The sequence below is a fragment of the Pelophylax lessonae genome (assembly GCF_965119305.1).
Source record: "Pelophylax lessonae genome assembly, chromosome: 11".
Classification (NCBI taxonomy): domain Eukaryota; kingdom Metazoa; phylum Chordata; class Amphibia; order Anura; family Ranidae; genus Pelophylax; species Pelophylax lessonae.
In genome coordinates this window covers 41,504,034-41,531,585 of record NC_138778.1, presented here as the reverse complement: position 1 = coordinate 41,531,585, position 27,552 = coordinate 41,504,034, and the positions used below count along the sequence as shown (strand labels likewise).

The 27,552-nt window shown below is 44.0% G+C and overlaps 1 protein-coding gene across 2 annotated transcripts in view; it reads right to left on the bottom strand.

Moving 5' to 3' along the window:
* Positions 1 to 2,439: 2,439 nt before the first annotated feature.
* Positions 2,440 to 27,552, bottom strand: part of PPP1R16B (protein phosphatase 1 regulatory subunit 16B) — a 123,625-nt gene continuing 98,512 nt past the window's right edge. For both annotated transcript variants that reach the window (XM_082271376.1, XM_082271375.1), the window contains exons 8-11: positions 26,526 to 26,601; positions 24,420 to 24,549; positions 17,451 to 17,598; positions 2,440 to 3,267 (exon numbers count right to left, since the gene is read on the bottom strand). In XM_082271376.1, the coding sequence (XP_082127502.1) occupies positions 2,791 to 3,267; positions 17,451 to 17,598; positions 24,420 to 24,549; positions 26,526 to 26,601 (831 nt within the window). In that variant the 3' untranslated portion in view covers positions 2,440 to 2,790. The remainder of the gene's footprint in view (positions 3,268 to 17,450; positions 17,599 to 24,419; positions 24,550 to 26,525; positions 26,602 to 27,552) is intronic.

Genomic DNA, 27,552 nt, shown 5'->3' with positions numbered 1-27,552 from the left:
CAGAGAGATCTTCCCGCACCCAAGGCCTACAAGAAACATTCTGACTCAGGCTCCATCTATAATAAATTATCAATTTGGGTGCAATTGCCCCTATAAGGGTTATACAACCTGGTTTCTCTGCAGTGTGCTTAAGTCACTTTGCTGTCAACTTCATTAGGCACCAGTAAAAAGGAGCTGGACTGATGTAGCAAGAAGGGACCACTACTTTCGTAAAAGTCATGTAAACTCCAAATTGATTTATAACTCTTGGTTTGTACAACACCACCTTGACCAGACTAAATAGTTGCTTTTCTAACACCCATTTTTTTGTGCTGTAGGTCTAAATGTTATTTGTTGTTGAGGGCAACTAAGACAGTCCTTATTTCAGACCATATGGTAGGTTTAGCCTTTGTTTCCTTATAATAAACAGATTATAGGTGAAAGTGCTGTCGGTCAATTACACTATCCATCACAAAACACTTTCAGAGTAAGCCATGGGGAGCCTTTGAAATCATTGCATCAAATAAATACTGTAAGTCACATGTTATAGCAACGATGTCACTACTGATAAAAAAAAAATATATATATAACATACACATATTTACGTCACTGAAAATATATTCACGTGTAATAAATGTGTTTAAAACATGGGCAGATTGATCTTTTTCATTGGATATATGGGAAGTCAACAATTCCCCATCCAATCAATTTTAGGTGTTGAACAACTATATCAACTATCCTGTACATGATCTGTTTGTTTGGTTTGCTAGCATTTGTCTATATTCTTAGGAACATATGCATGGCAAAATATATAAAAAAATCAGGATATTCGCACCTCTGTCATACAAGAAGACAAGTTTTAAAATGCACATGGACACTTTAAAAAGAATCAGTGACAGACTTCTGTAAGAATCTCAACTACTATTATAGTAATTAGAATCTGAATATTTGTGGCTGATTCTCTTTAAGGAAAACTCCACCTACCGGTGAGTATGACATGGTTTGGGGTTTGTACTCACCAGCCCAATTTGTTCCCCAATCCAATGTAACCAGTCAGTGATAATGAAAACTCATTTGAAGTATCAAACAGGACTTGCATGGATAGAATAGGATTTGGGGCATATTCTACCCAGTCACACCCCCCCCCCCCCTCAAAAAAGGAAAATACATATCAAGCGGTGTTCTGCTGTAGTACATAGATACACTTAGTTGCATTTATACAATATCTACTGTATGCAAAACTTAATACACTTTATGTACAGAATTACACTCTCTGTGTAAGAACTCATGGGTCAGTCTATATACATGTATTTGTACAAATATTTCTATACATATGGTCATTCCAAAAGGACATTATATGGTCAAAAGTTTGTGGACACCTGACCGTCACACCTACTATTTTGCCAAAACTATGTTGACGTTCAGATGTTTCCATTGGAGAGTGGAGATGAGCGCACCTATGAAAAGTTTGGTCAGTTATGGTTCAGTCAAACATTTTAAACATTCACAAGCATCTAAAATTTTGAATTTCTGATGCACAAGTCCCACTGAAGTCAATGGAAAAAGCATCAAATGATACAAAATTGTCTTGGAAAGATCTTGGCAATCGTGTGGATGAGATGCCCGGGCCACAAAACAGCCTGAGCCACATCTACAAGGCATACTAAATAGAAGGGTGGGACTTGGTGGCACTGGAAGTCAAGTTAAGGGTGCCCAGACAACAGCAGGAGCAGATAAAAGGCAGAACTTGACTCAAAGCAGCCTTTATTCCCTTTGCCAATCCAAACCAACAAAAATGACATTGAAATTTGGATTCAGTTTTGGCCATGAAAATCCATGAAGTTTAAACCGTAATTAACAACATTTGAAATTCAGGTCAGCTCTAGAGAAGGGTACTGTTAATGCTACAGCATAGAAGAACATTTTAGATAATTGTGAGATTGCAACCTTGTGGCAAAGTGGTTCTAAAGTCTAAACATTTTTTTAACTTAATGCAATCCTTACATAAGGTAAAAAATGTTTAGGCATCAGCATCACCCCTCACCCACCTTTTAATTATCTGAGCCCTCATTCGATCCAGCCCTGTGCACATCTGCAGCTCTTCTCTCCCCTCACTTCTGGGTCTCACTGGCTTTGCTGGGGCATTGGGAGCCATTGGCTCCCAGTGCTGTCACTCAAAGCCAGCGAGGAGGGAGCGGGGGGTGGGGCTTATTTTCACTGTCTGTGTCAATAGATGCAGTAGCAGGGCTCGGCGCTGGACAGAGGAGAAGCACCAGGAGCGCCAGCGGGGGACACAAGAAGAGGAGTTTCACAACCTCTCTGTGCAACTTTATTCCAAGTATTAACATATTTCTTATTTTTTTAATTTTGTTTTCACTTACAGGAAGGCCCTTTTCTGTTTCAGCACCCCTGGACAAAGTCAGCTCTATAAAGATGGTTGGACAAGTTTGGTGTGGAGGAACCCAAGTGTCCTGCAAAGAGCCATGATCCTAACCCTACTGAACACCTAATGAAAGGGAATGCCAATTTTGAGCAACATCAAATTTCTTTATGAGTGAATGGGAACACATTTACACAGAAAAACCCCATAATCATGTGGAAAGCCTTCCCATAAGAGTGGAGGCTAACCAATGCCACAAAACAGGAAGGGTGTCAATTTCATATTAATGCCCATGGTTGTGGAATGGTATGTCCAACAAGCTCATATAGTTGTGATGGTCAGGTATCCACAAACTCTTGGTCATATAGTATATATATATGTACACTTTGCTCTGCGTATAACACAGATACAGGACTTTATAGAAGCTGCAGTCATGACAGCCGACAGCATCGTAAGATTTTACTGGCTTCTTCCTCTTCTTCTTCAGATGTAGCTTTTAGCCGTAAAATTGGGGGATCCCCACTAGTGGGTGTATAGTACACAGGCGTACCATTGGAACACCATGGGGGTGTGCCAGGATCACTAGCGTAGTCTACATTGCCGGACCCAAGCAACTCACTCGTACTCCTTGCCAGGTACCTGCTCTGCTTTGCTACCATCCTCTGCCGCTTCAGCTCAGAAAGTGTAATTGGGGCCTGGTCCAAGATGCTGCTCCACACAGGGCTTTGTGTATACGAGGACAGGGAGTAGTTGGAGCTGCCATTGGAAAGGGGGGTAGGAACTGGTGAGTCAGAAATGGTTTGAGAACAATAAAAAGGAGGGACTGGAGAGCAGTACCCATTATGGTACTGGGCTTCTGAAAAGTTATCGTGACTTCCTCGGACTGGGTCAGGATCCAAGGGTTTACTCTGTAAAGACAAACATAAAAAACACTATTATACTGCTGTGACTAAATAGATTACCATCGTACTTCTTCCCATGCATCAATTACTTCTCTAGATACTATATGAAATGGTCTTAAGGAGTTTTATATACAATAGACCATTCTTCTTTTCTGCTGGAAAATGCTTGTTTTAGAACTGCAGGAAAGCAGCTAAAAACTCAATTGAATAACATATATAGGAACTTTAATGGGGGAGGAATCGTAATCCAGTCTAGCCTGATTTGAAATCCATACAACCCTGTTGGACAACAAAGCTGGCCCCCTGACCTCCACTGAGATAGTGGCATAGCTTGGTCAAGAGCACACCTCTATTAGCTGACTGAGCAATGAAGGAGTGGCAGTAAAGGTGTGTCACCCACTCTGTCCACCATTAAAAAATTATTAGAAATCATTTTTTTTTTTTAATGTCACTAGTCAGTGACCCTGAACACCAATATGTGTCACACCAATATGTGTCTGCATTGGTGACAGTATGTAAAAAAAATAAAAATTGTGAAAACATTTTTTTTTTAATTTCTTCATTTTCCCAAAAATAGTGACAAAAAAATTACAACTTCAAAAAACTTGCCATGCCTCTTACTGAATACCTTGGACTGTCTGCTTTCCAAAAAGGGTTATTTGGGGGATATTTGTACTGTTCTGGCAATTTCGGGCCTCAATAAAGAGAGACCAGCAGTACACGGGATTAATCGATTTTCACATATACACATATATACGGTATATATATATATATATATATATATATATATATATATATATATATATATATATATAGATATATATATATATATACATACACTAGGGATCGACCAATATAATTTTTTCATTGCCGATGCCGATATTTTGGTCATTGCGTATCGGTATTTTCGTACATTTAAAAAAATAAATTATTTTTTTATTTTTTTACTTGACAGGTACTCTTGTGGAGGGATCTGGGGGTCTAAAAGACCCCAAACCCCTCCTCTGCACTTAAAAGCATTCAAAACGCCAAGTTTGGCTGTTTTGAATGCTGTCATTTTTTTAATCTGGCGCCGAGTGCCCGGAAGTGATGTCATGACATCACTTCCATTTTTTACATGGAGACCTCATCAGAGCCGAATACGGCTTTGATCGGGTCTTCGGTGGCCATGCAGGCTGGTTGCCCGGGTCTCCCATTCCACCGGGCGGCTTCTCAGCTGCATCGGTCGTCATTACAAGACAGTCATCCTTCGGCTATGGAAGTAAGTACCGGGGTGATGCCTCTAGCTACAGGCATCACTCTGGTACAAGCAGTTTCCAAAATATCGGTAATATCGGCCACCGTATTCGATATATCGGGGAAAGTGCATATCGGCCCTCAAAATATATCGGCTTTGCCGATAATCGGTCGATCCCTAACATACACCATAGTTTGTGGGCTCTATAACTCACAGATTTGGGGTATTTTCACCAAAGAAATGTAGCAGTATACATTTTTGCCTGAATTTATGAAGAACAATTGATTATTTGCAAAATGTTATAACAAATTTTTTTTTTTAAATCAGACTTTTTTCTAACAATGAATGTAAAAAACCCAGTGGTGATTAAATACCACCAAGCTCCATTTGTGTGTTAAAAAATGATAAAAATTTAATGTGGGTACAGTGTTGCATGACCACACAATTGACGTTCAAAGTATAACAGCGCTGAAAGTTGAAAATTTGGCCTGAGCAGGAAGGGGGTGAAAGTGCCCTGTATTGAAGTGGTTAAATGCACCCCAGATCCCCGTTCTGTGTGGTTTACGGACAATCGTCAGGGGCTGGAGGATATGCAGATCGGCTTGCAGGCAGAAGTGAAGGATCGTGGTGATCATGCGCGGAGCTGCCACCCTGTAGCAGCTAGTGTTTAATTCCACTGGATGATTTTCTACTGGAAAAACAAATGCAGCAAGCAGTATTGTACCCTCTGAGTCCATGATAGAAGCCATTTGTCGTTACTCTGCGGTGTAATCTTAGAAGATCCATGGTTTGCCTTTAACTACTTGTACATAACATAAATGTGTTATGTACAAGTGACATTCAGCAAATATTCACTGTAGGTGAATCTTCATGGGGCATGTGTTTTAAGTTATAGCCAATAATTTTACCATCAGTAAATGTATGTCTCATTCACTGCTTTATAAATATGATACCTTCACAGGAAGAAGGGGACCTACCTATGGTATATCTCTGTGTTGCAAGAAGAGTTTCCTTAATCATCACTAGAGGGAGCTGTTTCCCTCTATTCTGGGAATGGCTTTGACACTTTTGGACACACATTGGGGTGAACAACACTGAAGTTACACTATTACATTAGTTGTAGAAATGTGTCTGTTCATTAAATGATAAAAATGCAAAAATAAAAACGTTGTGGTTAAAAAAAAGTGTGTGTGTTAGATATGGAGGGATGGATAATATAGATAATAATAATTAATATTATTAAGGGAGACAGTACAGTTACAATACAATTTAACACAAAAGCGTTAGACATTAATTAAGTGTGTTGAGTTATTTTGGGGGGACAGCAAATTTACACTGTTATACAAGCTGTACACTCACTATTTTACATTGTAGCAAAGTGTCATTTCTTCAGTGTTGTCACATGAAAAGATATAATAAAATAAATAATAAAATATATACAAAAATGTGAGGGGTGTACTCACTTTTGTCAGATATATATATATATATATATATATATATACTGTATATAGGTATATATATATATGAGGGATCGACCGATTTTCGGCAAGGCCGATATATCGGGGGGCCGATCTGCACTTTCCCCGATATATCGGAATCGGCCACCAAGGTGACCGATATTGCTGGAATTTCGGGAAAGTGCTTGTACCGGAGTGATACCTGCAGCTAGAGGCATCACCGTGGTACCGGCGTCCATAGCCGACGGTCGGCTGTCTTGTAATGTCAACCGATGTGGCTTAGAAGCTGTCATTACAAGGAGCGGGAGGGGACATCCCCCCGCCCTCCCGTCGCCTTCCGCAGCTCGCCCAAGTCTCCCGTCCCACCGGGAGACCCGGGTAACCATCCTGCATGGCTGCCGAAAGACCCAATCAAAGCCGCATTCGCCTCTGATCGGGTCTCCATGTAAAACCTGGAAGTGATATCATGACATCACTTCCGGATACTAGGCGCCAAATTAAAAAAAATGACTGCATTCAAAACAGACAAACTTGGCGTTTTGAATGCTTTTAAGTGCAGAGGAGGGGTTTGGGGTCTTTTAGACCCACAGATCCCTCCACAAGAGTACCTGTCAAGTGCTAAAAATAATTTTTTTTGTTTTTAAATGTACAAAATATCGGCCAATATCCGCCGATACCGATATGCAATGGCCAAAATATCGGTATCGGCAATGAAAAACCGATATTGATCGATCACTAATATACTGTATACATATATATATATATATATATATATATATATATATATATATATTTATATAAATATGTGTATGTATATATATATATATATATATATATATACAGTATATACAGTATATATATATATATATATATATATATATATATATATATATATATCATGCTGGTAGGTTAATTGGCTCTTGTCTAAAATGGCCCGGAAATGTGTATTTATGAATGTGGGTTAGGGACTTTAGATTGTAAGCTCCTTGAAAGCAGGGACTGATGTGAATGTACAATATATGTAAAGCGCTGCATAAATTGTTGGCGCTATATAAGTACCTGAAATAAATAATAAAAAAAAAATGTTGATTATTATTATTATTATAATACAGGATTTATATAGCGCCAAACAGTTTGCGCAGCGCTTTACAATGTGAGGGAAGACAATAGAGTTACAGTACAATTCAATACAGGAGGAATCAGAGGGCCCTGCTCGTTAGAGCTATATAAGTACCTGAAATAAATAATAAAAAAAAAAAATGTCGATATAATATATAAAAGTACAATGGTGCTACTGAGTTTCTATACATTGCTTACTGATCCCACATAAGATGACACAGCTGCCATTTGTCACACAGCAGTGTGCTAATAGTGACTGTACATGTGATGATGTCATCACCCCGTGTATTGTACACTCAGTTCTATGCTGAAGTCCCCACACAGGGGGCGCCAGCAGAATACCCAGACACCTGATTACTCAGCCAGACCAATATCTCTCCACATAATGAGATCTTCAGATGTAATTGTCAGAGCTGCTCTAACTGTTCCAGATCTACACCCCCACACACTATTATGCTAGCTTGAGTTTCCCACTTATGATTAAACCTACACTGTGCTTTTTATCATGACTCAGGGTGGACTTACATGGTCCTGGAGTTGTATGTGATGCACCTGATTCAGGCCTACTTATGATAAACAACAGCTACACTTTTTCTATAAAATCCCCCTGCACCCATCCCTAGCTCCAGGGTCAGGACGAGGGGTGGGCAGGAGGGACAGTTGCCCTGGGCGCAATGGTTTATTGTAGGGAAGGGGTAATGGTTTATTGTAGGGAAGGGGTGGTTCAATGCCGGGGCAAGGTCATCTAGAGCCCAGGGTGAACATGCCATACTGCGCCCCCCTCCCCCCCCCTTTCCCCTAAAATGTATGAACATTATGTGTCAAAAAAAATCCCCCACAAAAACACTGAGCACTAATCTGCATGCTTACCCCCTAAGGATAAATTCCCTCTCCTCTCAGTACAAATACACTCCCCTGATGAAATAGCCCTGCTCAGCACTAATCTTTACCCCCCCCCCCATTCCTCAAATGCCCCCAGTTCCAATGGCCCTACCTCAAAAAAAAAAAAATGCACCCCCTCCCAGCACAAATCCTCTACACCTAAAATTTCCCCTTCAAGTACACATCATCTCCCCTCCACTTCAACTCCCCCCTCCCAGCACAAAGTCGTTCCTCCTATCACAAATCTTCTTCCCTCATCCCCCATCCCAACACAAATCCCCCTAAATCACCAGTCTTAGCACTCTAGTCCTAACATTCCCCTCCTAGAACAATACTTACCCCCGCCACCCCCCACAAATGCCCCCTTCCAACACAAATCCTCCCCCCCCCATCTCCATGTGGTGCCCCCCCCTGCTTCACATGATATCACAGTGCCCAGGGCAGCTTCCCCTCTTGCCCACCCCTTGTCCCGGCCCTGGGTGGCTGTCTTCTGTTACAGGGCTGACAGGAGAAGTGACACTGGCAGTGATTTTAACAAGTGAGTGACTGCTGGGGGTAGTATCCAAGCTTGTACATCAGAAACAGGGGAGGGGGGGGGGAAACGACACAGTTTGGCGTCTTTGCCCTGGGGCTAGATGACCTTGTCCTAGCACTGCCTAGCTCCTATGTGAACACCCATGCGATCCGATTCCTGCACCATTTGGCAGTTTGCACTGCGATCTGCAAACCAATCCGGGGGTGTCATTAACTTTGTATTTACACCCACAGTGGTTCACATAGGGCAGTGGTATCGCACTGGTTCCCACATCGCAATAGTGTGAACCCAGCCTAAGTATGCTGTTTCTTCCAGACCTGTGCAGTAACCCAGTGGGAAACTTTGCCTCCGTAGAGAAGCTTCCTGTAATAAAGACCAGTCACTGCTGCTCTCTCTCCTAGTGCAGAGTGACTGGTCTTGTCTCCGCCCCCTCCTGTAGTCAGTAGAGCTGCTGAGTCCCTACCCCAGCTCTGCTCCCTGCACAGACTATATACAGCACAGTGATGATGTCACTGCTACAATATCTGGATTTGGAAAGGCATATGGTGCACACAAAATGGATTTATATCCTTTGTGGCTGCTGAGGAATGTATTTGGATCAATGTTTTTCTTCCAGCAGTTCACCCTTAAGGCTCCATTCACACCTGAGAGTATAATTTTTAGGCGTTTGGGCGTTTTTCAGGCGTTTTTTGGGCATTTTTTGCAGGTGTTTGGAGGCAGGCATTGACATCTAAGGTCCCTTTCACACTTGCGGACCGTTCAGACGTCAGTTTTTTAGGTGGATCTGAACGGATGTCCCATGCATCCCTATGGGGCATCAGATGTCAGCGGAGACATGTCCGTGACATCCGGTCCGATCCGTCAAATCTGGACGGATGGAAACACTATTTTCCATCTGTCCAGCCAATCGGATCGGATGAGAACGGACAGGCAGTCTGTTCCCATCCGATTCCCCCATAGAGAACAGAGGGACCTGACAGCTCCGTCTCCACACACAGCATGGAGACAGAACTGCCATCCTCCTGCTCAGCGGGGATTGGCGGATCGATCCCCCGCTGAGAAAAACTGACTCCCTGTGTGAAAGGGGCCTTACAAAAACGTTTGTAATCTGCCAAAAAAAGGAGCTCATGTACCTTTTTGAGCTTCAGGTGACAAAACGCTCAGATGTGAACAGGGGCCATTGAAATGAATGGGATATTGTTTGTTGAACGTTTTGAGACTTGAAAGATGAGCGTTTTACGAGCTGAAAAACGCTCAGGTGTGAACAGGGCATAAAGAAGTTGTAAAGGCAGAAGGTTTTTTTTATCTTAACCACTTAAGCCCCGGAAGATTTTACCCCCTTCCTGACCAGGGCCTATTTTGCGATTCGGCACTGCGTGACTTTAACGGACAATTGCCCGTGGCACTGCATCTCCTGTACCATGCCTGTACCATCTGTGCCATATCTGTGCCATGCCTGTACCATCTCCTGTGCCATGCCTGTACCATCTCCTGTACCATGCCCAAAGCCCTGCATCTCCTGTACCATGCCCACAGCCCTGCATCTCCTGTACCATGCCCGCAGCCCCTGTTTTGGGTCTCGTGGTAATCCAGTTGGGTCCAGTAGCTGCTACATTTCCCACCCTAGGCTTATACTCGAGTCAATAAGTTTTCCCATTTTTTTGTGGTAAAATTAGGTGCCTCGGCTTATATTCGGGTCGGCTTATACTCAAGTATATACGGTATTACAGAGGGGATCTTTCTACTTAAAGGGGCAGCTGCACTGAATTAGAAATTGTGGTATTATGATTCTTTAACCACTTTACCTCCACTCACATGGAGGCTACTGCGGCACTTTGCCACGATCCCGTCCAGCGACGTAGACCTACGTCGCTGGACTCCTCCCCCTGTAGGCGGCGCTTACGCGCCGCCGGAGGCGCGCTCCCGCTGTTTTCATTCACAGCGGGAGTCGGGCCAGGGGAGGAGCAGCGGCGATCGCCGCTGCTCTTACCCGATCGTCAGGGATCGAGTCTGGAGATCCGCCCGCTTGTGTAAACACAGCGGGCGGATCTCCATAGTGACAGGGAGTGACAGATCGGAGTGTTCAGCATAGCTGGACATCCGATCTGTCCCTGTCTCACAAAGTCACCTCCCCCCCACACGTCAGTAAGCACCAGGCATACATTAACCCCTCCCTCTCCAATAAAATTAACCTCTTCACTGCGAGTGTCATTTTTACAGTAACAGTGCATATATATAGCACTGATTACTGCAGTAATGTCACTGGTACCCCCAAAAGTGTCAAAAATGTCAGTCAAGGGTCCGATCTGTCCGCCGCAATGTCGCAGTCCGGCAAAAAAAATCGCAGATCGCCGCCATTACACGTTAAAAAAAAACACCAAAAATGACAGAAATCTTTCCCGTAGTTAGTAAACGCAATAACTTTTGCGCAAACCAATCAAAATACGCTTATCTTGGTTTTTTTTACCAAACATAGGTAGCGGAAAACAAATTGGCCAAAAATTTTAAAAAAATTTGATTTTTACATTTTTTTGGGGGGGAATTTCATATAAAAAAATGTGAAAAATATTGTTATTTTTTCAAAATAAACGCTCTTTTTTTGTTTATAGCGCAAAAAGTAAAAATCACATAGGTGATCAAATACCACCAAAAGAAAGCTCTGTTTGTGGGAAAAAAAGGACGTAAATTTCGTTTGGGTACGGCGTCGCACGACCGCGCAATTGTCAGTTAAAGTCGCACAGCGCCGAATCGCAAAAAGTGGCCTGGACGGAAGACAGCAAAATCCTCCGGTGGTAAAGTGGTTAAGACTACATTTTACTTTCTGACAATTTATTCCCATTGTATTTGGATTTAAATTTAGCACATTAGGTAAGGCGTGATATAATCTGCCAAATACCACCGTATTTTATTTAACCTGTAGGGGTTAACTAGGGTTTAAAAACAAGCACGTGCTTAATCAGCACCCTTTCATTCTCTTTAATTTTGGCATGTAACTGTGACTGTAACCGATCTGCAGGAAGTCACATTTAGGGCACAAGCACACGGTCAATTTTGTACTAGCTTAATCAGGTTACTAAAACCACTAGCAATTATTTACTAAAAGTAGTAATCAGGGACTACACAAATAGAGCCAATGGATCATTATGGTTTTAGCTATAAAAACAATGTAGTAGTGATTAATCGTACACTGTTGGACCAGTGTGTGAGTAAAGAAAAATTTCAGGCATGCTAAGTTTCTATTTTTTGGAGCCAAAGCAACTATATATATATATACCATATCCAGGGCCCCCGATAAGGCAGTACAACCAGTCCTGCTGTACTGGGCTCAGGCCGCATCATCTAAAAAGGGGGTCCCAGGGCAGCTTTATTGTTAATTTCTGCCAAAAAAATAAATGGATTTTACTAGTCCACACCTCACTCCTACATGCTTACCAGGGCTTAACCACTTTAGACTCGGAGGATTTGGCTGCTCAAAGACCAGGCCCTATTTTGCGATTCGGCACTGTGTGAATTTAATGGACAATTGCGCGGTCGTGCAATGCTATACCCAAACGAAATTGACGTCCTTTTTTTTCCCCACAAACAGAGCTTTCTTTTGGTGGTATTTGATCACCTGTGTGATTTTTTTTTTTTGCTCTATAAACAAAAAAAGAGCGACAATTTTGAAAAAATAACAATATTTCTCACTTTTTTTTATATGAAATTCTCAAAAAAAAAAAAAATTAAAAATCTAAATTTTTTAACGTTTTAGGCCAATTTGTTTTCTGCTACATATTTTTGGTAAAAAAAAAATCGCAATAAGTATATTTTATTTGGTTTGCGCAAAAGTTATTGCGTTTACTAACTAAGGGAAAGAGTTATGTCATTTTTATTGTTTTTTTTTAAACTAGTACTGGCGGCGATCTGCGATTTTTTTTTTTTTGCGTCGGACAGTTTGGACCCCTGACTGACATTTTTGACACTTTTGGGGGTACCAGTGACATTACTACAGTAATCAGTGCTATAAATATGCACTGTTACTGTCAAAATGACACTGGCAGGGAAGGGGTTAACTTTATTGGTGATCAAGGGGTTAAATGTGACCCTAGGGGCGTAATTCTAACTGTCAGGGGGCGTGGCTTGTTAGATCATTACAGAGACATGCGATCCTATATAGCAGGATCACATAGCCTCTGTGATCACTTCAGGGAGAATGACAGACGGCTGTGTTTACATCAGCCGTCTGTCTTTCTCCCTCTGCTACGGGAGATCGCAAGTGACCGGTGGCCATCGAAGCCGCTGGTCACTCGCGCTAGCTCCCCAGGGAACGAGCGGGGGCGGGAGCGCGCCGCCGACGGCGCGTGCTCACCCCCCACAGGCGGCTGAGCGAGTGACGCACGCATACGTCACTTTGCCCAGTAGCGGCAGAGTGCCGCAGTATATGTACAAGTGGTTAAATTACATTTCCCTGGGCCCCATCAGGAGGTGGGAGCAGAGGAGGGACTTTTTTCAATTTTTGAGGTGTAGGCAGATGATGTCAGCGCTGCTGTTCCACTGCACCCCAGGGGGGGGGGGCAGGTGTAGGCGAGGTTGGGAGGCCCGATCAGGAGGGCTGTATGGGGCCCCAAGATTTCTAACAGCGGCACTGACCATACCTGTCCAATGCCCCTAGAACTGGGGCGCTCAACCTGTGGCCCACGGAGCCCTCTGATAAGGCCCTTGGCTCCAAACCAGGGAAGCGCATGCTCGGGGTTGGCAACCCATTCATCGAGATCTGGGCTTGCTGACCCGCCTTCCCAGAGCATCAGAGTGCATAGAGTCGGCATCGAAGGAAGCAGACAGCCACAGAGAGAGCATAAGCTGATACTTCCCCTGAAGCGCCGGCTCCTGTCCCAGGCAGAGTGATACCAAGTGCACTTCGCCTAGGACCTTTCTAGCAGCCTAGTGATGACAACAAAAGCTGGAAGAAGAAAAGGTTGGTGTCTTAAACAACACATACACTGAGCTTTTGCAATGGGCATATTAGCACCTATAAAAGGGTTAGCAACTATTAGGCTACTTTCACACTGATCTGCAGGTGTAGCACAGTGCACCTGCGGGTTTCCTACAGGTTAGCTGCACTGAGACATAGACTTCTATTATATCCTGCAGGTTTGGTGCCCTTTCTGAAAGCACCCAAAAAACTCCTAGTTTTGGCGCACTTTCAAAAATTGCAACACTCCCACAAGATATAATAGAAGTCTATGGCAAAGTGCAGCTAACCCCCCCAGGAAAGCTGCAGGTGCACTGTGCTACACCTGTGGTGTTGGTAAACGGCAGTGCACCAGTGTGAAAGCAGCCTATAGGCGACTCAGGATAGTAAGGGCTCAATTACATTTGCGGTTTGGGGGTAGTAAACCCCATAGTTGAGATGTGTTTATACCACACATCCTTAACCATTGGTGTAGTGTCAGGGTTTGCAATGGCAACCCCACCCCATGCTCCAGGGGGCCCTTATGGCCTCCTTGTCACATTCTGTTTACACTTAGGCTCCGTTCACATGTCAGCGTATGGATCGCGGGCAGAACCGCCGCGGTTCTGCCCACGATCCGGAGATTATTGCAAATCGCGGGACGCCTGTGCGTTGCCCGTTGATTTGCAATAGCCCCCCAAACGCTGAGCGATGTTGCTGCGATTTCCGCCTGCCGAATCACGGTAACATCGCGCAAAAAAAAATCGCGGGACGCATTACGCCCAAAGAAGTACAAGAGCTTCTTTGGAGCGTATTGCATCCCGCGATTTTTTTGCGCGATGTTACCGCGATTCGGCAGGCGGAAATCGCGGCAACATCGCTCAGCGTTTGGGGGGCTATTGCAAATCAACGGGCAACGCACAGGCGTCCCGCGATTTGCAATAATCTCCAGATCGCGGGCGGAACCGCGACGGTTCTGCCCGCGATCCATACGCTGACATGTGAACGGAGCCTGAGACAGGATGGGTAGCGGGAGTGGTATATACAGGAACCGATCCTCTCAATTTTCCTCCTGCAACCACTGAAAGCTGGATTCTCCTCCTCTCCCTCCCGCCAACATTTAGTGGCTACAGAAGGAAAATGTTTATTAAAGTAGTTCTAGAGCCTAAACATTTTTTAACTTGAAGTGATTGTTAAGCCACTTTGTAAACTACACACAATCCCCTCCGTTAGAAAGCATCTTATGCTGCAGTGAATGTTCTTTGTAAAAAAGATTCCAATTTCTTCCTGATTTCAGAACGCTCACGTGACTCCTCTCTGCTCCCTCTCCCGATCTGACAGCTAGGGCTGGGGGGGGCGAGAATCCTTCATTGCTATGGGAGGAGGGGAGGAGAGGAGAAGAGAGCCAAGACGTTAGCCAGGAAGGAGGGGAGCAGTGAGGGGTCACGTGAGCGCAGAGTGATGCTCTGAAATCAGGTAGTAATGGGCATATTTTTTTAGAAAAAACATACACTGCAGCATAGGACGCTTTCTAACAGAGGAAATTGTGTGTATTTTCTACAGGTATTTCAGCAGCAGGAGTGGGGTGGGGGGGGGGGGGGGTTCTCAGTGGTAAGAGTTGACAGGCAGGGAGGGAGGGGGGGGGAGGACGGGGGAGAGGAGGACAGAAGAGAGAGCGGATGAGGGAGGCATGTAAACTGACCACAGTGTCAGGGCTAAGCAGCCATGATAAACCGTAATCAGTTTACAGAGGGGAGGGCATAGCCAGGCCGGATCAGCCAGGTTTCTTTGCACAGAGCAGGTAAGTATAGAGATGTTTTTAATTTTTTCCTTTACAATCGCTTCAAAATTCAAAATAAAAAAGTTCTAAATTCTGAACCATTTTATTTGATTGTGGCCCGCGAGCAGTTACCAAATCACTTAAGTGGCCCTCGCTTCTCAAAACGATGAGCACCTCTGACCTAGAAGCTGAAAATCACTGAAGTGATCTCCACTTGCTTCCGGGTCCTGCATAGAGCCACCGGCCTGACGCACTGTGAACACAGGAGGTTGGCCGCTCAGCACAGGACCCAGCAGCAAGTGGAGATCACTGGAGTGGGTGGGATCGTGATGTCATCACAGTGGGCGGGACATTGGCAGGACTATGCAGAGGCATTGATTGTGATAGGCGTTTGCTGTGATAAACAAAGATGCCAATGTTTTTCCTGTCTTAGACCCCGTTCACACAGCGGCGACCCAACTTGCTGGGGCGACCTGTGAAGTCGCGGTGCACAGCGTGCACCGCGACCTCGGCGCGGCATGCACGGACTTCATATAATTGAAGTCAATGCAGGTCGCCCCAAAGTAGTACAGGACCCTTTTTCTAAGTCGGAGCGACTTGTGTTGCTCCTATTAGAACAGGTCCTGTGCTAATCTATGGCAGGCAACCCAGCGCGACTTGTCAGGTGACCAAGTCGCCTGACAAGTCGCGCTAGTGTGAATGGGGACTAAATGCGAGTGTGATTCTTGTGCTGCACTAATACATTTTATATGTTTTCCACTATGAGCAAACTTTTCTGTGGCTATTCAACCCTTGATGATGATGATGATGATGAGTAGCTGAATGCCAACAAAAATGACTGCCAAGGAAAGTTCTTGAGGATATACTAATTTCTTGCGGTCTCTGACCTTTTTTGTTCCTTAAAGCTGAGTTCCAGCCGTTTTTGTGTTTATTAAAAGTCACTGGCTACAAAAAGTGTACTGCTGACTTTTAATAAACACACACTGCCCTGTCCCACGGTCCAGTGCTCTCCCTCTTCTCCCCATGGCACCGGCATCTCTAGTGTGGGCACCCGGCTGTGAAAGCTTGCGGCTTAACAGCCGGGTGCACACTGCCCATAGTTACATAGTTAGTTAGGTTGAAAAAAGACACAAGTCCATCTGGCTCAACCAATAAAAAAACAAAAAAAACATTAAGGAAAGCCCAACCATACAATCCCAGATACACAATCCTATACCCACGCTGTGGGTTCTAAGTGGACGGGCAATCTTCTGGGTCCTGTGGCATGTCCGAGAAGATTTTAGGGAGGGAGGGGGAGAGGAGAACTTCTGCTCGAGCGGCCTAGGTGGCCTGAGCGGAAGTGGGAGCGGGTACCTGTCAAAACTAGGTACCTGCTCCCCCCCCCCCCAAAAAATGACATGCCAAATGTGGCATGTCAGGGGGTCAGGAGGCTTTAAAGCGGTAGTATACTGCTTTTTGCCACTTTTAACTACACGTAAGCCTATAATAAGGCTTACCTGTAGGTACAATTAATATCTCCTAAACCGGCACGGTTTAGGAGACATTTGCACTGCATGCAGCCGCTCACGCGAGCGGCGCATGCGCTCTGAAGGTCCGGCGGACCTTCAGCTTTCCTTGCTGGTTGCTTGCCGGAAAATGACTCCCACGCGCATGCGCGGGAGTGACGTCATCGCGGCTCCGGCCAATCACAGCGCCGGAGCCACCGAACCCGGAAGAGACGCCGAGGGATCATGTCAGCTCCCACAGCGGTGTCCGGGGGTCCATGTCGGGGCTTCGTTCTAAGGTAAGTAATTCATAATGAGCTAGTATGCGATGTATACTAGCTCATTATGCCTTTGTCTTGCAGGGTTTTTTTTTATTATTATTTTTTTTAAGTATACAACCGCTTTAAAGCGGAAGTTCTATTTTTGGGTGGAACTCCGCTTTAGGGCCATCTGAATAAGGCACACCTGAGGATTACAGTGGTGGATGGTATTGCACACTATGGATTGGATTTGCACACTGTAGAAAAGGTGTTTTTAGAAATTAAGTGTAGCATACATAGATTGTCATTATTTGAATTATGGGGAATTAATTTAAATTGCAAATGCGATTTGGATATTACTCATTTATTCACTTCTGTATTTTGGGATATGTGGATTTTGTTGTATGTGAAACACGCACATTTGCAGTATGTTTAATTACATTTAAGTGCTGCGCTATTACTTTAGAGGTAGGTATACTGTACCACTTTATGGAGTGTTGCTTACCCTTTGTATATCGGGGCTACCTTCCTCTTCCTCTTGTGCTCCTTCTGCTTCAGCTGATACAAGACATTGCCACACGACGGCCTCCTTCTCATACTCCCGTCTGTACATATTAGTCCTCTCTGATAAGCTGGCACGCCGCACAACCTTTCTGAGAAACAACCAAATTGTCAGATCACTGGAAGATGTATAAAATCAACAGGAAAGATAAACTATTGTGACAGTCACAGAACAAGACATAGCTAAAATGTCTGTATAAAGAATATTTAAAATGACTGTCCAAATAATGCGTGTTTTATCAGGATAAAATCTGCAGAAAAGATTATTGTGACATAGAACAGAAAAAACATTCACAGTCATTTACAGTATGGAATTCTGAAAAGGATTGTTTAAATATTGTGTCTTTATCATAGGTGTGCACAGCCTATTGCATTAGGGTGTGCACCCAAAAGCTTAAACACATTTGCATGTGTGTGCGCATGTGTAAAGTATATATACTGACGGCGTCAGCAGAGCAATGGAGGGGGTCAGTAGGGCAGAGATTGGTGTCAGTATTTTATAATTTTATTATTTTTTCACAATTTTATTTAGGAGCCTTGTTAGAGGGCTTTGGTGAAATATCAGGGGTCCAAACAGGGGGAATCTGCACCACACAGGGTGCTAGGGTGTGCCCAGGCACACCTGTCACACCTTGTGTGTGTGCCTATGGTCATTATAAACTTAAAGACATTTTCAAGTGAATTGACAAAGGTTGTTAGGTGTTAGGTGAATACACTTTATGTTAGCAGCCATTGGTCTCCATATCCTACTGCCAAGTAATTAATTTGGGTTATTAGGAGTATTTACATATTGGTAAGCGCTGATTAATAACCACCATTTTCAAGTAAATGTCATAAAATAATGTCTCTATGTAATGAAGAAAAAATCCCTCGTGCTGCACATCACTGCAAATCCACTTAAGAGAAGTATGTGGCAGTCTCCAGCCAGGCCCCCCAGCATGTTTCGCCCCTTCCCTCCTGCAGCTTAATCATGGGCGGCATCTACATTTGTACATTGGTTCACATAAAATAATATCAATTACACAAACAACTTTTATAAATGATATTTTTAAAAATATTGTTAATATTAAAACCCTAATTAAATTATAGTAATAACAATAATATAATAAAATCTTTATAACCTATACAGTATACTATATGTACATAAACGTATATAATAAATTAATTAGTCCAACAGAAAAAAAATCCAAACTGAAAAGTGATCCATTCCATGATCATCCATCTTCCTATAAAGTGCTCAGTGCATAAAAGTTCATTAAGTGCTGAAGTGCTTCAGATAAACATGCCATGCAGTGTGCACATCTCTTGTGCCCCTTTGCTAAGGTGACCAGATTTTTAAAATGAAATCCGGGGACATATTTTTTTTTATTTTATTGGTAAATGGCACAGGACTGGCATAATACACAGAGCGCTGGGCACAGGACTACATAATACACAGAGCGCTGGGTACAAGACTGCATAATACACAGAGCGCTGGGCACAGGACTACATAATACACAGAGTGCTGGGTACAAGACTGCATAATACACAGAGCGTTGGGTACAGGACTACATAATACACAGAGCACTGGGCACAGGACTACATAATACACATTTGCCCCCACATCCAAAGCTCACCTCTGCACCCTTCTCTCACAGATTATCTCTGCAGACACCTTTTAGCCCTTCACCCACAATAGCTAAACTCTCCATCTCTTCAACAGCTGCATCAGCTATGACCCCCTGCTCCCCTACTGCCCCCACCTGTATACAAACAGACCCCCCCCCCCCCCATCTACTCATCTCCTGTTCTCTGCCTCTCCTCCAATGAACAGCAGCAGGAGCGGCAGTGAGATCGTCCAGCAGGGGGCATCTGCATCTGAGCCACCAGGCTGTTTCTCAGCCAGCATGGGATTCCCAGTCTACATTAATCCATCTCTGAATCCAGGGACAAAACCGGGGACAGACTTGGACTGGGGACAGTGTCCTCAATCCGGGGACTGTCCCCAGAAACTGGGGACGTCTGGTCACCCTACCCTCCGCACCAGAGAAAATGGATCCTCAGATTTTCAGTTGGGGGTCAGACTTGCTTGTATCTGGTGAAGGGGGGGGGTTTACCACAGGTCTTCTCTTTCTTTGTATGCCTCCAACACGCTGGTTCTATTTTTAGCTAACACTATACTTGATTTTTCTCCAGGCTCAATAGAAGGAGAGAGTTCTCAAAGTGTAGCATTTCAAATTTAAAACGCAAAATTCTAATTACATTTACAAAGTATCCAGTCAAACATCGCTTTGCAACGTACCATGGCTCTTCTGGTGTTCAGCATGCATTCCACTGGTAGAGGAAGTGACGTAATTGGTTAGGGAACTGGCAATTGCTTTGACGCGTTTCGCCCCTCCCACTGGGTGTTATTAAAGACATCGAAAAACATGTCTTTGATAAGGCCCTGTGGAAGGAGTGAAACGCGTGGAGGCATTTTCCGATTCCCTAACCATTTATATCACTTCCTCCACCTGTTGAACGTACGCCGAGCATGCGGCAAACCCCGATGGGCCCTGGTACATTGCAAAGCGATGTTGGACTGGATACTCTGTAAGTGTCATTTTCATTTTGCGTTTTCAATAAATTTGAAATACTACACTATGAGAACTTTATCCTGTTGAGCCTGGAGAAAAACGAGTATAGCGTTAGCTATATATAGAACCAGTGTGTTGGAGGCATACAAAGAAAGAGAAGACCTGTGGGACCCACCACCAGATACAAGCAAGTCTGACCCCCAGACAGAATAGCTGAGGGTCCATTTTCTCTGGTGGGGGGGGGGGTTAAGAGGGGTGTGAGCCACACTTTACGGCATGTTTATCTGGAGCACTTTATTAATGATCTATTGAGCACCGAGCACTTTATAGGAAGATGGATGATAAAGGAATGGATCACTTTTAAGTTTTGAATTTTTCTGTTGGACTGATTCATTTATTATATACACCGATCAGCCATAATATTATGACCACCCACCTAATATTAGGTATGGCCCTCTTTTGATAAAACAGCCCTGACCCATTGAGGCATGGGCACCAAACTAACATCCACATGAATGGCAGGACCCACGGTTTCCCAGCAGAACATTGCCCAAAGCATCGCACTGCCTCTGCCGACTTGCCTTCTTATTCCTGGGGCCATCTCTTCCCCAGGTAAGTGAGGCACACGCACTCGGCTATCCACATGATGTAAAAGGAAAGGTGACTCATCAGACCAGGCCACCTTCTTCCATTACTCCGTAGTCCAGTTCTGATGTTCATGTGACCATTGTAGAAGCTTTTGACTGTCGACACGGGTCACCACGGGCTTCAAAACACCATACACAACAAACTGCCATGCCCACTTTTTTTTGCTTTTACTGCATTACCTTCATGGACAACATGTTCCCTTGCTGCCTAACATATCCCACCAATTTTAAGATGCCATTGTAACGAGATATTCCTTTTACCTGTCAGTGGTCATAATGGTATGGCTGATGGGTATATATTTATTTTTATTATTTAGCGCCTAATTTTTCTGGTTTATGATGTGGGCTACACTGTAGGTAATATTTTAGATCATTTATAAGTTGTATAGAACTTTTTGAGCAGCAGCTACAGAGGTTTGGATGCACTGAGTTTAATACATAGCGCAAGTATTTGAATTTTGTTATATGTACATAATTGGATGGTTGAGGCAGTGCAGCCTTGCTTAAAAAGTGAGTAAAGACATTATAATTTTTGGACAAACGAAGGTGATTCTGGGTAGTCATTATGTCCTGGAACCCTAAAGCGGACTGTACAGGGATCGAATATCGGCTCATTCCCAGGTGGCTTGTGGCAAACTTTAAACAACACTTTTTATGGTTATCTTTAAGAAATGGCTTTCTTCTTGCCACTCTTCCATAAAGGCCAGATTTGTGCAGTATACGACTGATTGTTGTCCTATGGACAGAGTCTCCCACCTCAGCTGTAGAGGGACAGCCAGGTCTTCGTAGATTTGCAGTGGTCTGATACTCCTTCCATTTCAATATTATCGTTTGCACAGTGCTCCTTGGGATGTTTAAAGCTTGGGAAATCTTTTTGTATCCAAATCCGGCTTTAAACTTCTCCACAACAGTATCTCGGACCTGCCTGGTGTGTTCCTTGTTCTTCATGATGCTCTCTGCGCTTTAAACTGACCTCTGAGACTATCACAGTGCAGGTGCATTTATACGGAGACTTGATTACACACAGGTGGATTCTATTTATCATCATTAGTCATTTAGGTCAACATTGGATCATTTAGAGATCCTCACTGAACTTCTGGAGAGAGTTTGCTGCACTGAAAGTAAAGGGGCTGAATAATTTTGCACGCCCAATTTTTCAGTTTTTTATTTCTTAAAAAAGTTTGAAATATCCAATAAATTTCTTTCCACTTCATGATTGTGTCCCACTTGTTGTTGATTCTACACAAAAAATTACAGTTTTATATCTTTATGTTTGAAGCCTGAAATGTGGCAAAAGGTCGAAAAGTTCAAGGGGGCGGAATACTTTCGCAATGCACTGTAGTTAACCAGCTGTTTCCTATCATAACAGGATATTGGTATATTTGTCTTACAATTCTTGTTAAACACAGTAAATGTAGAAGGGGTCAAAAATAGAAACTCGCGATTTACTGAAACCACTCTGACCTTCAGCTAGTAGACTTGACTTCCTTTGTAGATTGTGCCAGACAATACACTAAACATCTGGCCACAGCCAGGACCTCTTACAGCTTTATAATGAATAAGAAGGATCTCACTGAAGCTCGGGCTTTTCTAATTTAAAAAGAAAATTATTATTACATGATCCCCAGTGCACATAGCCGGACTGAAGTGGTGATGTTAGTGCACTCATTTGGGTGTTGCTTTTATTGAAAGCAGGTACTTTTTGCACAAACCCAATGCAGAAATGTACAAAGGAAGGAAAAATTAGGCATGTCCATGTACCATGTACGGCAAATGAACAGGTTGACTGTTGTGAACTTAGAAGATTAATTTCTCCACAGTGCCTGCAACTACAGAGGTTAGTAATGGCTAGTTTTAATGCTCTTTAGCTGCTTGTTAAGAACATTTAGGGCCGGTTCACACCATGCATGCACATGAATCACACAGGAACATGCTGTGCATTCATGTGCAAGTCACATTTTGAATGGGCTAAAATCGCACTGCATCAAAAGTAGTGCATGCAATACTTTCTAAAATGCACTGCAACCAGATCGCATAGGTAAGAATGTACCATGCGATCCAGTGCAGGCAGGTGTGGGAAAATGCACTGAATTTGCGACCTGTGTTTGGGGTGTCGGTAACTTTGTTTTAACACCCGCTGCAGATCGCAAATGGAGTGCATTTTGCATACGGTGTGAATCATGCAGGAACGCACAGTGCGTTTCTGTGTAATTCATGTGCGGGCATGGTGTGAAACGGCCCTTAAACACCCCGGTTCACACTGATGCAGTGCGGGAAATGCTGCAATCTCTGTGTGTTCCCGCACTGCATTGCGCAAACGCTGTGTTTTGCAATCTGCTGCGGGTGTCAATTCAAAGTTAACGACACCCCAAGATCAGGTTGTTGCCTGAACCGGATCGCATGGTAAAAAAAAAACATGTGATCCGGTTCCAGTGTCCAATGCGGCTCAAAAAAAGAACCTACACTTCTTTGGTGCCATGCGGTGCGATTTGAGCTTATTCAAAATGAATGGGCTCAAATTACACCGCACAGAATTGCATGTGAACTACACAGGAATGCGGTGCAATTCACATGCGGTTCATAGTGTGAACTTAGGCAGCCAGGACACAGGTGCACTTTAATACAGTATATAAGAAAAAACATTTCTGGGAGGAGTAAAGCCTAATGACATAACTGGCAGGTCTCTACTCCTCTCCCTCTATCACAGAGTATTTTCTGCAATGTTATGCAAAAAACACTCCAAAGGGCAGGCTCCCCACCACAATCTGCATTTCATGAATGTCACGTAAAATGTAGGTGCAATGTGAAGTAAATTCTGCGGCGTCCTGCAAAAAAAAAAAAATGGTCTGCACTCTATTTTAAATAGGGTCCTATGCAAGGGAGGACTGGGCCAGGGGGCAGGGGGGCAACTGCCCCCTGGGCTGCTCTGATGCCCCATAAACCGGCTGCACCTCTTCTGCCACAGACATGCTTAAAGGACTCCTGGTGAAGGGAAGAAAAAAGTCCCTGCTGCTGACTTACTGAGTGTGTGATGAAGACAAGGACAGAGCGCAGGCCTCCCCCTCCCAGCATGGATGGTGTAAACTGTGTCTGAGCAAAGGCCGGTTCCATGCCCCACTGGAGACTCTCCTCAAGTTCAACCCCTGACCAAACTTTCTCAGTTCCCACCAACCAGCCCCTGCTGGCCATGTTTGGAACCCGGATTCGGCTGGTGAGTAGAGAGTACCTGGAATGGAGCTTAAGCATGGAATGGGGGTCAGAAGAAGGCCAGGAAGACGGAGAGTGGGAGGGGGGCTGAGTCGCTGCACCATGGGCCTCTGGTTTGTACTTGCCCCCTGGGCCGAAAGTTGCCAGTCAGCCCCTGGTCCTATGTGTACTTTAAACTGACCCACATCCCAGCAATACCTGTGATCCACATTTTAATATATAGACTATTAGGGCACTTTTATATTAACTATCCACGAACTTCCGCTCTGAAATTCACCATATGCAAGCGCAAGGAACCAGTGAGAGTAACAACCGTTTCAAGCAAGTGTGCTGACTTGGAGACGAATATAGCCAATTGTATATTAAAAATTAAATTATTTTTCATTACAAGCCTTCAACTGTGGCATTGGAGAGCTGTACGGGCTGCTGAGCCAACAGATTCCCTAGTAAAAAAATATTGCCTGAGAATTTAAATGTATAGTTGGCACTATGTTTCTTACTGACCCGTGGCTTCCAGTGCTGGAGCTCCTGCGGCTCAGAGAGGACTTGTTCTTCTGCTGAGACTTCATAATGAGGTCATGCTTGTGCTTCAGCTCCAGCAGCAAAGAGCGCAGCTCTTCATCTTCACACAGATCTAGGGAGAGAGGAATATAAATCAGGAATGGGAATTCAAGGTAAATCTCTCCAATGGGCAAAAAAAAAAAACATTTTTTGTTGAGCACTACTAAGAATGTTTTAACCACTTAAGCCCCGGAGGATTTGGCTGCTAAAAGACCAGGGGGTTTTTTGCGATTTTTTACTGCGTGAGTTTAACGGACAATTGCGCGGTCGGGCGACGCTGTACCTAAACAAATTTGACGTCCTTTTTTTCCCACAAACAGAGCTTTCTTTTGGTGGTATTTGATCACCTGTGCGATTTTTTGATCATGCGCTATAAACAAAAAAAAGAGCGTCAATTTTGCAAAAATAACAATATTTTTCACATTTTTTTATATGAAATTCCCCCCCAAAAAAATGTAAAAATCAAAATTTTTTAACATTTTCGGCCAATTTGTTTTATGCTACATATGTTTGGTAAAAAAAATTGCAAAAAGCGTATTTTGATTGGTTTGCGCAAAAGTTATCGCGTTTACTAACAAAGGGAAAGATTTTTGTCATTTTTGGTGTTTTTTTTAACGCGTAATGGCGGCGATCTGCAATTTTTTTTGCGGTACTGCGACATTGCGGCGGACAGATCGGACCCTTGACTGACATTATTGACACTTTTGGGGTTACCAGTGACATTACTGCAGGAATCAGTGCTATACATATGCACTGTTACTGCAAAAATGACACTGGCGGGGAAGGGGTTAACTGTATTGGAGAGGGAGGGGTTAAGTGTGTCCTAGGGGCGTGTTTCTAACTGTAAAGGGACATGGCTATTGGTGTAAAAACAGAGATCAACGGTCCTACATAGTAGAACCGTCTGATCTTCATTTTTACACCAGGGAGAATGACAGGCGGCTTGTTTACATAAGCCGTCCGCCTTTCTCCCTTCACCGGAGCGATCGTGAGTGACCGGCGGACGATCGGGGCGGGCGCGCGCCCGCAATTGGCTCACAAGTCAGTGACAGGCGAGTGACGTACCCCTACGTCACTCTGCCTGGCCGAGGCTGACCGCCGCAGTATAAAGTCGTGCGGCGGTCGGCAACCGGTTAATTGTTGTCTGTACTTTCTTGGACTGGACTGCAGCCCCACATTTCTTCCATTGGTTTCCCATTGGAACAGGAATTGCAGGAAAATCCCTCCAATGGTCTCATTCTACAGAAAGCTAAAATGATGAATGAAGTATTAAGGCATCATTCTAAATGTCCTGGAGCAATGATGAACCCATCACACAAACAGAATCGCGGGATGCATGGCGCATAAAAGAAGCTCTAGTACCTTTTTTGGGCGTCATGCGTCCCGCGATTCTGTTTGCGCGATGTTACCGCGATTCGGCAGGCGGAAAACGTGGCAACATCGCACAGCACTTGGGGTGCCATTGCAAATCACGGGCATCACACAGGCGTCCGGCAATTTGCAATGATTTCCGGATCGCGGGCAGAATCGCAGTGATTCTGCCCGTGAACCGCTATGCCCACATGTGAACGTAGCCTTACATAATCACTACCAAAAACTGGTACCCACTTCCAAAACCTTATAAGCTTGCCTGTGCCGATCAGCAGTAATAGGGCCTGTATCAGTGGGCTTGCTTTTTAAATGCCTTCTACTTGCATTTAACATCAGCTTGGGCTGTCCCGCGATTTGCAATGATTTCTGGATCGCGGGCAGAATCGCGGTGATTCTTCCCGTGATCTGCTACGCCCACCAGTGAACATAGCCTAACCACTCATACATTGTTTTAATTCTTCTCTTGTTGTTACATTGGATGGTTTAATATTGTAACCAGAGCTCATATTTTTATCCTGCGTAGAATTTTTTTAACAATCTGTCTAATAAAATCATATATTTTTACAAAATTTGTTCTCAATAGTAATTTGCTGCCATAAAACCCCTGGGGGAATTTCCTTTGCTTTTCAAATAAATATTGGAAGTGAACCTATTAAAAAAATTGAAATCTAGACTCACCAAGAGGGGTTTCATCCAAAGAGGTCTTACAGCTCAGACTAGCTCCGTGTGAGACCAAAATCTCTGCCACATAGATCTGAAACAGGCACAGCAACACAAATATTATTCTGGAGACTTTTCAGGAAAGATGTTTAAAAAATCATTTTCTGTGGATATCTAGAAAGGATTGCACAGAAATTGCCCAACTAAAATAGGAGCAACCTAAAGGGTGTGAATAGCTGAAAGCGTTGTGTTTCTTTAGCTTTAGATTGAGTATAAAGGCATATAACCCCTAGCAAATGTTTTTTACTTTGTGTCCTCGCTTGATGGATTCACCCTCTATTTGTTCTAATGACCACTATAACTTGGATAGAAAGTGATTGGAAATTAGTGATTGACCGTTATCATTTTTTTAATGCCGATACCGATATTTTGGTCATCGGATATCGGTATCGGACGATATTTTTGGACATGTAAAAAAGTTATTTTTTTTATTTTTCCCAGGTACTCCTTGTGGAGGGATCTGGGGGTCCAAAAGACCCTAAACCCCTCCTCGGCACTGAAACAAGTTTGGCTGTTTTGAATGCTGTTAGTTTTTTGAATGTGTACCCGGAAGTGATGTCATGACATCACTTCCGGGTTTTTACTTGGAGACCAGATCAGGGCCGAATGCGGCTTTGATCCGGTCTTCGGCAGACGTGCAGGTAGGATACCCGGGTCTCCCGGTGGGATGGGAGACCCAGGCGAGCCGTGGAAGGCGGCGGGAGGGGGGGGGGCGTCCCCTCCCACTCCTTTTAATGACAGCGAAGCGGCTTCTCAGCCACATCGGTTGTCATTACAAGACAGCTTACCGTCGGCTATGGATGCCGGTACCGGGATACTGTAATGCCTCTAGCTGCAGGCATCACCCCGGTACAAGCACTTTCCCGAAATATCGGCAATATCGGTAACCTCAGGGGCCGATTCCGATATATCGGGGAAAGTGCATATCGGCCCCCGATATATCGGTGTTGCCTATAATCGGTCAATCCCTATTGGAAATCCTACA